This window comes from Schistocerca nitens, chromosome 3 (genome assembly GCF_023898315.1).
Source record: "Schistocerca nitens isolate TAMUIC-IGC-003100 chromosome 3, iqSchNite1.1, whole genome shotgun sequence".
NCBI classification, from domain to species: domain Eukaryota; kingdom Metazoa; phylum Arthropoda; class Insecta; order Orthoptera; family Acrididae; genus Schistocerca; species Schistocerca nitens.
The window spans coordinates 616,410,948-616,425,349 of record NC_064616.1 but is presented as its reverse complement, the minus strand read 5'-3'; the positions used below and the strand labels follow the sequence as shown (position 1 = coordinate 616,425,349).

Below are 14,402 nucleotides of genomic sequence, written 5' to 3'. Positions count from 1 at the left end.
GTTGCTCACAACACCCTCTGCCTTATGTTCGAGAGATGTTTTGTGTCATGCCTCAACCATTACTTTCTTTTTATGAAATTAACATAAAGGCACTATATCTCATCATCAGTAATAATACTGGATAGGACTGCTCAATGGTGTTCACAATCAGACTAATAATGCTCAATCAAAAAGGCAAGTAATATCATCCACTGAATTTTGTTTGTTTGTTTGTTTTGAACTTGAACCTTGACCATTGCATGCAAATGTTGCACAAAAGTTAAATGATCACAGTTCATCACATTTGATAATGATCAGGTACACTGACATGAACCATCATGCAATAAACTGTTTAAATGGCCTTCATCAAAGCCAGTCCTGAATGTGGAGAACCATTCAGGTAAAAATGACCCCTCCTCAAAACAAGAAAAACATTTTACTATTGCTTTCTCCAGTGGCACTTACTTCATATCTGCTATTAATGTTTTGAGCTGCTCTTAAACTGAAAGCAAACAGTATATTGCAAATATTACACTTTTCCATTTGACATACTATTTTTTGACACCTGTAACACTACTCATTTGCTTCAAATATTCCAAATTTGATATATAACCTCAAGAACAATGGTATAACTTGAAAGAAAATAACCTGCATGTCAAACAAAAATACTATGAACTTACACACCAACATAATGTTTTCACATTCATTTTGACCTTGTATGCTGCATGAACAGTTGTCACATCCCTGTAAGGTGTTCATCTTGTTTTTCAGGGATATTTTGTCTGGTAACAAATGCTTGCCAAATTGAGAGTAGCTAGGTGATCTGTAGATCATTGGTGCAAAGTGTGATGCATCATTAACTCCTGGCTGCAGGCTACTCACCATAAGATAGTGGCCAGTATCTACTGCATTGAGGGTACTCTTGAATAGAAAGTGCTCTGGACAGAACAGGCAGCTATGAGCTCTTTTGCAAATATAGTTCTGAACAGTTTTGCTGTTAACGGTGTATTAGGAAGTAAAATAAATTTTCATTGTATTCCCACGAGACTGATACTTGAAGGATACAGACAAAATACAATTAAAAAAGGAGGAAATGGCCTCAGACTTTTAAATTTGTGTTTCCACTACCTGTCATTTACCACAAGACCATGAGCAGATACAGCAGTGGATGAATTTGAGGAGAAGAAAACATATCCTTCAGATAGTGTTAGCAACTCATGCAGATGGCTGGAGTAGGATTCTGAGGGCAGCCAAGTTTATTGCCACTGGAAGTGAATGACTAATTCATAATTAACACAACAGCTAGATATTATGTTAAAGACTGTTCACAGAAAATCAGTTCAACTGATAGCCTCTAGCTTCTTTCACAGTAGCTATTCACAGTGACACACTGTCAAGTGAGTTCCTCTATTAATATTGTATATTATTGACTTAACAACTCAGTTCTCCATCATACATTGCAGCCTTTCTGGCCAGTATTTGAATCCTTGGTGATCTGTGTTTTATTGGTATTAGGTCTTGGCCCAAGTCACATTTCTGTGCCTAACATTTTGTCTTCCAATGCTGGAGACATTATCAAAGGCTGTAATGACTCAGAAAGCTGTTACAGTCTCAAAAAAGCCTAGCAAGCCAAACTGTTCCACATCACATGTATGTACATACTCAGCAAGCCACCATAAGACGCATGATGGATGGTACCTTGTACCACTACTAGTATATGGAGCAAAGTAAAAATGACTATCTATATGCCTCCATAAGAGCTCTAATTTTTCTTAGCTTCACTGTCTTTATGTAGAATGTATGTTGATGGCAATAGAATCATTCTGTTGTCAGCCATAAATGCCAATTCTCTAAACTTTCTCAATAGTGTTTCATGAAATGTTTGGGTTCTTGAAGCATCTTCGTAACACTCCTGTGATGATCAAACCTACTGGTAACAAATCTAGCAACACACTTTTGAACTGCCCCAGTGTCTTACTTTACACTGACCTGGTGGGGAACCCAAACAGCCAAGCAGAACTCAAGAATGGGTCAGACTAGTGTTCTATGTGCAGTCCTCTTTATAGATAAATTTACAATCTTCTAAAATTCATTCAATAAACTGAAGTCAACCATTTGCCTTCCCTACTACCATCCTTACATACTCATTCCATTTCATGTCATTTTGAAACATTTTGCCTAATTTAATTGACATGACTGTGTCAAACAGCACACCATTAATCCCAAATCTGAACATTATAGAATTGTTTTATCCTTCTAATCAGCATTAACTTACATATTTCCATAGCCAGGTCAGTCAGCACTTTATGTAATCAAGTGGCTGCAAGTAGTTTGTACATTTGCAAGTTGGTGAATGCATTTGATGTCACTGATAGGCATCAGGAGTTTTCTGCTGTCATTATACGAGAGTTGCCCAGAAAGTAAAGCACCACAATTTGTTCTTCAACATATTTTTATTGATCATAATGAGAATTACATACATGAAAGAATGGTGTTTCATCTACATACCCTAATTTTCCACCTAATCTCCATTCCATTCCATGACCCTCCTCCAGTGCTAAATAAGGGCATGTATGCTCTGTTGGTACTAATCCTTGTCCTGGTTGCGGAGCCAGTGATTCACTGTGTGAAACACACCCTCATCATCCTCAACATGTCTTCCATGAATGGCATTCTTTAATGGCGAATGACTACATCAGCTTGCTGCAACATGTCAGGTGTGACAGCCATCGATGTTCTCCACGACCACTGCAAATTGTGGAGCTCTGCCGAACTGCCTTCTGATGACCTCACCCTCCATGCCCAGTGACTAACTGTACTTCTGTTGACAGCAGGTGCCCCATAGACTTTCACAAGCATTTGTGAATATTCCCCACAATTTCTTTCTCTGCAGCGAGAAATTCAGTGATGGCACATTACTTGTAACGTACATCACCTACAGACGCTGTTTGGAAACTGTCCTGCAGTTACGCTATCTGTCAGAAGTGATGGAAAATTGGTGTGCTTGCTCAGGAGACTTCAAATAATACATAAATAATGTTTTTACATTCATAGCATTGTTTTCAGCTGAGAAAAAATTGCAATGCATTACTTTCTGGGCAACCCTCATATGATGCCACAGGTGAAAAAATGCAGCTTTCATAATTATAATAGTAGATTAAAATTGTGCACCAGAACATGATGAGAAACCAACCACATTTTAAGTTTTAGTGGTCAAATGATCACAGAACACTGCTTACACAACCCAGATATATGGTTCCATGTCATATTCCAGCATACAATATTGACCTATTTCACAGTACATACAAATTGAGAGTACGGATTTATTCTGACTGAATAGAGCTTATAATGATACAGTTTCACTGAATTCCTTAACTAAAAGCTACTCAATGCACGTACTTGATTTATATTCTCCAGATTTATATGTGCCTTCGTTTCATTATCAGTAAGGAGAATACAGTTCCATGGAGACCAATCTTCTTTTATATTCCATCGAGGGAGTCTCAAAGTATTTATATCTCGTGATTCACTTATGGCAGAGTGACCATGCCATATATTCATAACAAGATAATAAAAATCTTGTTCCTGTAAATGTAAAACCTTGAAAAGATTTTAAGAAGTGAGTAATTATTGGTTTTTACAATGGTTGCTGTAATTAGATATTTTCCCAGTCAAAACTGTATTTCAGACCAGCGGTTACTAAACTAATAGTGCAACATTTTTATTAAACATTAAGTATGGTATTTTTATGACTTATTTAAAGCATCTGATTAGATTGACCATTATATTCTGCAAATGAGATTATATATTTATTAGTTATTGGTGTAAAATATGAGTAATCACATAATATTGAAGTAAAATGTTTCAGAATGCTATATAAATGATCAAGCAGTTTACAGATAGAGCCCAACAAATCCATGCATTTCACTTTTTGATGAAATTGCTTCACAGCTTTGAAATGATTCAGGACTTACATCTTTAAACAAACAAAAGCTGCTCAATTGATAAATTTTATTTACAGCTATTTTGAAACAGAGGTCGTCATCAGGTTGATACAGTATTATAAATGTAGCCTGGAAAGGCAGTTAGCTGATATCAGACATAAAGATATAAGAGACTACTGTATTAAGCACCATGTCTTAAAAATTGAAATATTTTTGCACTGAATTGAAATGAAATAAATGGAACGGAGAGAAAATTGCAGCTACCAGAGTGAACTGTCATGGCAACACATTGACGACAGGGGTCACTGTCGATTATTATGGTCTGTAACAGGAGAGAGACAGGCCACAGAAAAGCATATAATTTATGAATTTAGTGCTGGGCAAAGACAGTCATTGACCAGCTGTACCATCCTGAACCACCTTCTTGGTATGATGTTTACCTCTGTTCTCTGCACATAACAAGGTGATGAAGGTATTATCACATGTGGAATGTTCACATACCTGTTATGTCTGTCATTGTCTTTCAGTAGCGAAAGATACTGTCTGAAGATGTAAATCTGTTTGTTTACTTTTGGCATCCTGCAAGCAACCTGTAACTTCAGCAAAAAAATGCACCTCTGCATTGCTCCCATATTGTGTCAGGATGGTTTGAAGAACACATTATAAACATGAGGGTGTCAGTGTGGCCTTCTAGGCAATCTTATCTGTTGAGTCTATGTGGGCAGAGGTTGTTTATCTATGCACCAAAAGTGGCTCATTCTATGAGTCCAGCACTGTGAGGGGCCTGCAGCCACAATGCCCAATTTTTCAAGGGAAAATTAACTGTTAGCAGTTTTGAATTGAAAAGAATGATACCATTTAGGTTTATGTGCATTGATTGTAAAGAATCTTTTAAGTACATATCACTGATATAAAATGGTGTACATGTTTGATTTTTCTGATATACTTGTAATTTATTAAATCACATCTCACATATTAGAAACTGGAATAAGAGTTTTATTTATAGCGTTTTTTGCTCTGTTCTGCTGTCCCAAAAGTTATAATCACCAGGCCTGTCACAGATGACAAAATTGTTCAGCTCTGTAAGTCCCTTGCTGAGAGAGACTGGTTCAACCAATGTCATGGTGACACAAGTTATAGTCTTAGTGCTGATTTGTCAGGGAAACTATTATTTGAGAGATTTTTCAAAACATTTCTGACACAATTTAATGACAATATCCCCATAAAGAAATGCAAATTAACTGACAAAGGCTTTACAAACAGGGCTACAAACAGACAAAATTCATGGTTCACTAAACAATTATCAAGTATGAAAAACCAAGTTATGGTGTTGCACAATATATGTAGCAATCAGAAAACAGAACATGCCGGATTAGCCTATATAAAATGCAGGAATGAGTATAAAAAAGCCATCGTGGAAGCCAAAAAAGCACATAATTTCAATACCATTGATAATTCCACAAATAAGTGCAAAGCTGCATGGAAATTAATAAATGGTGTTGCTAAAGATGTAAGAAGCAAAAAAATTAATATAAGTCCCCAAAAATTCAATGATTTCTTTATTAAATCTGTTGAAAATGTAGGAAATACTATAATCAAACCTGATATCAATTCATCAGAGTTACTTTCTAAAAATGTTTGCAGAACACCAACAGACACAGGTACGTTTATGTTCTCCGAGGTCTCACCTAGTCATGTCCTAAGCATTGTAAAACGGATGAAATCTTCAGACAGTGTAGATATATACGACATATCCTGTAATTTACTAAAGAAAGTAATAGACTATATTGTGTACCCCTTAACATTCTGTATAAATAAATGCATATCTGAAGGATATTTTCCCGAAGAACTCAAAGTGGCTAGGGTAATTCCAATATATAAAAAGGGAGATATGGACTCACCTTGCAGTTACAGACCAATCTCCATAGTCCCAGCTTTTTCTAAAATACTGGAATGTGTAATTTACCAACAGCTATCTGTCTATTTTGAAAAATTAGGAATAATTAGTGAATCTCAGTATGGTTTTAGGAAAAAGTTGTCTACTGTGGATGCTATAGACTTTGTAGTCAAATACTTACATCAAGTGTTTGAGGATAAGGGCTATGCTCAACTCACATTTTGTGATCTAAGCAAAGCTTTTGACTGTGTAAAGCATAAGCCACTCCTAGAAAAACTGGAATTCTATGGCATTAGACATAACAGCCTTAAATTAATAAAATCATATCTTCAGAATCGTAAGCAAGTTGTTTGTGTAGGGAGAGAAATGTCGAGTATAGAGCAAGTCAAGGTAGGTGTTCCGCAGGGATCTGTGCTGGGCCCCTTTTTGTTCCTGATAATGATAAATGATCTGCCGTCATTTATCAAGTCCACCACTGTGTTGTATGCAGATGATACAACATTTCTTCATGTTAGTGAGGATTTCAATAGCCTTAAAACTTGTGCAGCAAAGACAATTGACCGAGCATCCTATTGGTTCAAGGCAAATGGATTCCTGCTGAATGAAAACAAAACACAGCAGATGGTCTGTAGTCTTAGAGACAAGCTTCTGTCAGATGATTCAAGTTATGTCAAATTTTTGGGGGTATACATTGATGATAAATTATCTTGGGGTCAACATGTACAATATATTAGTGGTAAATTGTCTAGAGTTATTTACCTGTTAAGGCGACTTATGGATTGTGTTCCTGAAAAATATGTTAGAACATCCTATTTTTCATTCTTTCAGAGTATAATAACATATGGAATTATTTTGTGGGGGAACTCTTGCTGTGTACATGACATATTAATACTGCAAAAAAAAAGCTATTAGGATAATTACTGGTTCTGCATATAAGGCACACTGTAAACCATTGTTCTGTGAACAGAAAATCATGACTGTTATAAACTTGTACATATACTATGTTCTAATTTTTACGAAGAAGAAATTACCAGAAACAAAAACCAGAGAAAATGTACACAGCCACAATACAAGAAGGAATAGGTGCCTCTATATTCCTTACCACAGGTTGTCAAAGTCACTCAACAGCTACGAAATCATGGGGTACAAATTATTTAATAAACTTCCTCAATCTGTTCAAGAATTACCTGAACAATTATTCAAACAAACAATTCATGACTGGCTAGTCCTCCACCCATTCTATGACATAAGAGAATTTATCAAGTGTAATATAATACTATAATGTTAACAAGAAACCTGTTGTTTCTTTCAAACTATTAATTGTATTTTAGTATGTATATGACGTTGTCTATTGCTGTAATGGCCGAATGACAATAAAATTATTATTATTATTATTATTATTATTATTATTATTATGAACTTGCACCAAAATATTGTTGACAAAGACTGATTGTTGTTGGCAAAGCTCACTTAAAATTGGTTATTGATTTCCTAACAACTAACAACAGTGGACACTAAGCAAAACAGTTTGAAAACCAGAATACTCCCAAAATATGATATCTACTTGTTTGTATTAAGATTAGTGATCAACTAACTCACTTAGTGCTGTTTTTCATTCCTTTCAGTAACTTTAAGTTCAGCCACAGTGTGTCTTGGCAGTACAATAATAATAATAATAATAAAATAATAATAATAATCTTTATTTGTCCACAATAACTTTACAGTCTTGGAAATTGTCACTTTTTGTTCATTTACCACAATAATATCATGCTGCAAACATAATAAATCTGTACAAAAAGTAGCAGATTAGATACTACTATATAAACATCTACCATGACTAATAAACAGCAATATACAAAAGCATACTATTGATAATAGAGTTCAGAAATCTTTGAGTAAATATGAACATATTTTAATTAACAACTTTTTCAGCTTGCATTTAAATGGATTTCCACAGAGGCGCTTTATCTTATTTGGCAACCTGTTATAGGATTGTCTTCCAGCTGCAAGTGGATTGTGATCTGTAGCTCTTTTGTTACTTAGCATCTTCATCTGATTCATTTGTTGCAACCATGAAGGTTTCTGTCCATTAAACTTAGTCATTAATTGTCTTTTACAAACTTAATTGTCTGAAGGGCATACAGTGATTACACAGTCAGTAAATTATACCTAATGAAGTAGTCCATACAGGCCTGGCATTTGACTATTAACAATTATTCTATCTGCTCTCTTCTAAAGCCTGAATATCCTATCCATGGATGGATGCCCCACCCCAAATTTCGATCCCATATTGCATAGATAAGTGGATTAATCCATAGTAACTATATTTGTTTAAGGATAACTGTGAGATGTTTATTAAATAAATGATGCAGTTAATCATTTTATACATGTAAGTGATGTACTCTCTCGTCCATCACAATGCCTAAAATTTTATGTTTACCAGATTTTTCAGGTACAGACAGTGATTCACTACTTATGTCCACATGTGACTGGTAATAATTTAACAAGAACTTCATCACAACAGTATTGTCCTTATTCAATGTAAGTTTATTCATGATTAGACATTTTGTGACCAGATCAAAGTTCTTTTTAATGATTTACAATGCTACCTGTTAAAAATAGCTGGAGCTAATAAATGATTTGTTGTCAGCATAGTTCACTAGCTATGAGCTTTGTGGCTGAGTTATGTATTTGATATATACAAGAAATTAAAATGGCCCAACAATACCTTCCTGGGTGATTTCACAGTTGGGGGTCTCATATTTTGATTTTATTGCTAGGATCCTACCTTCATTCTTGCAGCACATTGTCTTACAACTTGAAGATAAGAACTTCAGAAATTTGTTGATGCTTCTCTTATATTGCAAATTTCTAATTTGGATAAAAGTGCCACATGATTTACAGAATCAAAGTTCTTAGACAAATCTAAGAAAGTCTCAATTACTTTCGTTTATAAGGGGGTTAGTCTGTGTTGTTGCCCTGGAAGATGATTACACGAATATTTTGTCAGGATTTGTAAGCGGTGGGTGCTTGAGGTACAGCAGTACGCAAACACGAGAAGTAAGTTTAAACAGTTTTATTAACAAAGGCGGTTTATAAAACAAGCACGCTACGTGCACCCATCATCACTGTTTCTGACATCCTAACACTGGCTAAGTACGGTTGTATTGGAGGCTCCATGGTGAGCTAAGAAAAAGAGACATATTCACGCCCGAGGCCACGCTAGTTAATACTGCGCGCTGCGGATGGCGGCCAGTCGTGTACTCTCTGTCGCAGTGCGGCCGGACGTGCACCTACTGACCGAGAGAATCGTCAGCATTCCACATAGGCTGGCTGGCGAGCATGTGTTAATGTACCGCACAGCTGCATGCTATCTGTAGGCCCTTACATCACTCTCCCCAGAGAAAAAGAGCAACCATAGGTCCTCCTGGATGTTACAAATCTATTTTGCCATTTGTGGCATCAGAAGGCATTGCAACATGTATTTCATTTCCAGACACAGTAACGTTCAGTACAGAGAAGTGTGCCTTCAAGATGACAATTTCATACATGACAAATGCTGTTGACAAAAGACAAATTAATAAAAGCAATAAAAACAAAATACTGACAATCAAGTAAGCATTAACATTACTGGAGGAATTGAAGGACTTAATTCTATTTGCTGCTTCAATGGAATTTAACTCATTATTTGAAGAGATAACATTTTCATGGATGTCCTTAATCAAATTATTGTCTTCAGAAAAGCTTGATAAGGAATGCTTTCCATATGTTAATATGCATGAATTGTTGTAATAAACAGATAACTTTCTAGTTAATGGCAGATGTCAAGTTGCATGAAATGTAGTTGGTAACACACTAGGCATACCAAATAGTTCACATGATAAATCACAATGTGTGGCATTCAAGATTAATCCACTATTGTTCAATTTTAGTGTAAAGGGTAGCTCAGGTGTATCATAGTTTTTACATGTAAATGTGACATCAATGGTGGAGTTAAATGAGGAAATTATACCTTCAGAGCATCATTTAAGAAATGGATGATAAAGATGCGTTAAAATTCTAGGGCAATCATCTCTTGGGGGATGATTCATAAACAATTCTTTCTCACAGCTGTACACTATACTGTCAAAGAATACTGCCAATTCAGGGCAAATTAACTGATGACTATGTTTACACATATGCAAATCATTTTCATTCAGAGACACAAAATATCTTCAATTCTTGCTTATCAGTAGATAATAATTACTACAGCATTACTAGAATATGCTTTCATTGCAAGCATTAGAATAAAAATGAACATGGTTAATTAGTTCTAAATACTAGAGTTAACAATGAACATAAAATAAATTAGTTTGTTGGGGTAACCTGTGGAATAAAAGGTTTAGTTTCACTTGTGCACTCGTGCAATAGCTTCAATACTAAATTTTCACAACACATTCACATAAGCACATGGCTGAAATAAACACTCTCACACACTACACATGTTTACGCAGATTGTAGGGGTATCTGGAACAGAATCACTCAGAACATCACAATGCCTCAGCCTTGAAGTCTGGACTGTGACCTCATCATTCTCGCTTCCTGGGTTTGAGAACAGCAGGTCTGCCTCTCGGTTTGTCCTCATAGTCTTGTGATACTACAGGAAATCTACCCAGAAATGGCTTTACACGATTGACATGAACGACAATTGAATGAATCGGCAGTTGGAGCTTAAGAGTGACTGATGACAACACCTCCAAGATTAGATATGGTCCTTTCCAAAACTTCTTAAACTTTTTGACTTGACTCTTCTTTAACACCACATTGCTCAGATACACGAGATCTCCAACTCAATACTGTGGCGCTGCTGCTTGGTGGTCGTGTTGTCTTGCTTGCTGAAGAAAGGATTGATGATTCCGCTATTTCACTCCCCTCCATGCTTCCTTTAGCTTGCGTGCTAGATCCCTTATGTGTTCATTGCTGATTCCGGCAGTCAATCATGCAAAGTCCAAGGGTGAATGCATTGTTCTTCTGTAGACAATCTCATATGGACTTAGGCCAGTTGAGCTGTGCATTTTGGCATTCTAAAAACTTACCAAGTATGGTAAACAAGTATCCAATTTGTCGTGTTTGCTGCTCACATAATGGCTAACCATTTTAATAGTTGTTCTGTGGACTCGCTTGACTCTTCCATTTCCTTCAGGGTGTGCTGGTGTAGTCCTTAATTGAGTTATTTGCATGAGCTTACAAGTCTGTTTAAGTAGTTCACTCATAAAATTCGTTCCTTGATCACTAATTATACTTAATGGTGATCTGAACTTAAGAATCCATTCTTTTACAAAAGCTTTAGCTATAGTCTCAGCGCTCTGATTAGGTATTGGTATCATGAGAAGGTATCTAGAGAAATGATCTAACATTGTCAATATGTATCTGTTTCCATCTTTAGTCTTAGGCAACAGTCCTGTGACATCTAGTCCTACTCATTCAAATGGTTCACTTGTTTCTGGCAGTTCTTGCAATGGCGCTCTACTTTTTCCTACATTGTTCCATCTGTTACAGGAATCACATTGTGAAACAAACTCAAAATTGTCAGCTTTGTGGCTTGGCCACCAAAACATTTGAGCTATTTTAATGTTTGTTGCTTTTTTACCGCAATGTCCTGATAATAAGGAATCGTGTTGCTGTATCATTCCCTGTATGAATACGATGCTGAACTAAATGAGTCACAGGTAAATTTGCACATTCTTGGAATACATCTGCATACTCCAGCAAAACAGGCTCTAAAATCTTCCGTTCATCAGCTGTAAAATGTCCTATCTTTTCCCAAATCTTGCGCTTCAGTTCATTATTAACTTCATCTCCTCGTTGCAATTTTGTGGTACTGTTACAAAAATCTGTGTTTATAACTGCAGCATTTGTTACCTCATCTGGAATCTGTATTACGTCATTTTTACTTCCGCTCTACACTTGAGCAACTTTCGTTCCTCGTGGCAAAACAACATCCTCATTGCTCATATTTGTTATTGTAACTGGGACTTTTGTGACATTCTGTCTCACCATTGTAGCGACACCTACACGTCTAGCAACATAACAATGCATTGTATCCAATAACTCACTTTTCTCGGATCGCTCAATTAATAACAAAGTTCCTTCCTTGCATCAGGGTGACTTAACTTCAACGTAGATTGTCTTTCCTGCTGCCTTGGGAATTTGCTGAGGCTGATCAATTTGAACATCGACTCAGACGGTTCGAACTGACGCATCGTTCGGGCGGTCCATTCCTACGATGTCAGTGTTGCTGCTCCTTTGAGTACGATCTGAAGAACGATTTCCTATGTTGTAGTTACTACGGCCTAGTCTGATCTTTCTTTATGCGACAAATATCTCTGCTTCGTTAGCAGACAAGAAATCAAATCCAAGTACACCATCATAACATGTTTTATTATTTGAAACTACTTGCACCCTTGCTGTGTATTTATCTCTATTTTCACCTTCATCTTGGCCTTGACCAAGCATTAATTCTACGTCAACTTCTCCATAGTTACGTAGCTTTCCTCCATTTAACCGTCGAACTTCTAATAGTGGCAGTTACAATTTATCTCATTTATCTATGCAACACCACATTAATGAGGTCTGTGCTCCTGTGTCAATAAGTAGTTTGATGTTTCTCCGACGATATACAGCACCTATCACGAAGTCATTTTCAGTCTGATTTTTGTTGGAACTAACAGGAATCACTGTCTCTGGCAAGGGGCGAACAGAGTGGTGGCCCGTACGTCCCTGTACTCATTTAAAGATTTGGCAGATTGTCTGTTGTTCGCATTACCTTTCTTCTTGTAGTGACAATCTCTTGCAACATGACCCTGCATCCTGCAATGATAGCAGATTCGATTCTCTTTACAATTCTTATGCTTGTGACCCAGCTTATTGCATCTGTAGCACTGTACTGTTGTGTTGAAAACTCTATGCTCTTGTTTCTGCGTCTCATTCGGTCATCTTAGTGCTTCAATGAAACCTCCACCTGTGTCTACTGCTTCCTGAAACGTTTTACATTACGCCAATCTAACAGCTTTGCTTACTTCCTCTCCATGCAACCCATGAATGAATGTGTCCAAGGCTCTCTGGTCGGCTTCGAACAACTGAATTCGATTTTAATTTTCATCTTCTAGCAACTCATACGTTTGAGCATTGATGTTTTGAATTCTGTTAGCAAACTGCTCGATAGATTCGTCTCATCGCATTCGCAAACTGTAAATCTGCTCTCTGTAAAATCTGATCGGGTTTTTACGTTTAAATCTCTGAACAACAATCGTTCTAAACTCATTGTAATCTTCTGTTTTCATGCAATTAGGCTCTGCACTAATGAAATCTTGTGCTGCTCCCTGAATTCTTAATTTGGCAACCACTAGCTTATTGGCATCTGTCCATGATCCTAACAGGGCAGCACCTTCAAGTTTATGAAATAACACTTTCACATCATCTTCGTGTTTCCCGCTAAGCACTGGTACCGATGGCAATAATGAAAAATTCTTTATTGTAGTTGTAATTGTACTGCATGAACTATCATTTAACAAGTCTCTCAGAATGTTACGCTTGCTTCTTTCTGCCTTTAACTGTCAAATCTCTTCTTGCAATTCATTAATAACAGTTTGTAGATCGACAAAAATCCATCACTGCCCTTTGTATTCGAGCCAAACTGGAGTAGACCAACCTGGATTTCAGCGTTGGACGTCCCCACGTAGTCGGAAGATGTTCACGCTGCTGCTGCTCGAAGTTCACCCTGTACTGCGCCTTTCAGGACTGTAAATTTTCCATAATTATCCAACTTCTGACACCACTTCTATAAGGGTGTTAGTCTGTGTCATTGCCCCGGATGATGATTACACGAATATTTTGTCAGCATTTGTAAGCGGTGGGTCCTTTAGATGCAGCAGTACGCGAACACGAGAAGTAAGTTTAAACAGTTTTATTAACAAAGGCGGATTATAAAACACACACGCTATGCACACCCATCATCACTGTGTTTGACATCCTAACACCGGCTAATTACGGTCATATCGAAAGGCTCCATGGTGAGCTAAGAAAAGAGACATATTTGTGCCCGAGGCCATGCCAGTTAATACCGCCCACTGCGGACAGCAGCCAGTCATGTACTCCCCATCGCAGTGCGGCCAGACGTGCGTCTACTGACCAAGCGAATTGTCAGCATTCCAGATAGGCTGGCTGGCAAGTGTGTTAATGTACCGCACAGCTGCGTGCAATCCGTAGACCTTTACACTTTGCTTTATTCCGCCTGTTTAAAAATTCATGAAAAAAGTTGCTACTGGTGTTATTGCAGATTACCCTTTTTGTAACCCATGCTCAGAGTCGTTTAGCAGTTTTATTTACAGAATAAAAAGTCCATTTCATCTAGAATTACTCTGTCAGGTAACTTGCCATATTATGAAGTCAATGAAAATAACCATGTAATTATTTATGTCAGTGGTTGCTCCCTTTTTACATATTGGTCACATCTCAGGGATATATGATTGGAAAAGATCTCCTGGTTAAATGAACTGTTCATTAAATGTGTTAGTAGTTTCATTAATTCATTTCTGCATTCT

At 36.9% G+C, this 14,402-nt stretch overlaps 1 protein-coding gene across 1 annotated transcript in view; it reads right to left on the bottom strand.

The window, feature by feature from the left end:
• LOC126249362 (IQ and ubiquitin-like domain-containing protein) overlaps positions 1-14,402 on the bottom strand; it is a 222,711-nt gene that overhangs the window by 18,613 nt on the left and 189,696 nt on the right. The window contains exon 11 of the mRNA XM_049951015.1: positions 3,379-3,564. Within this exon, the coding sequence (XP_049806972.1) occupies positions 3,379-3,564 (186 nt within the window). The remainder of the gene's footprint in view (positions 1-3,378; positions 3,565-14,402) is intronic.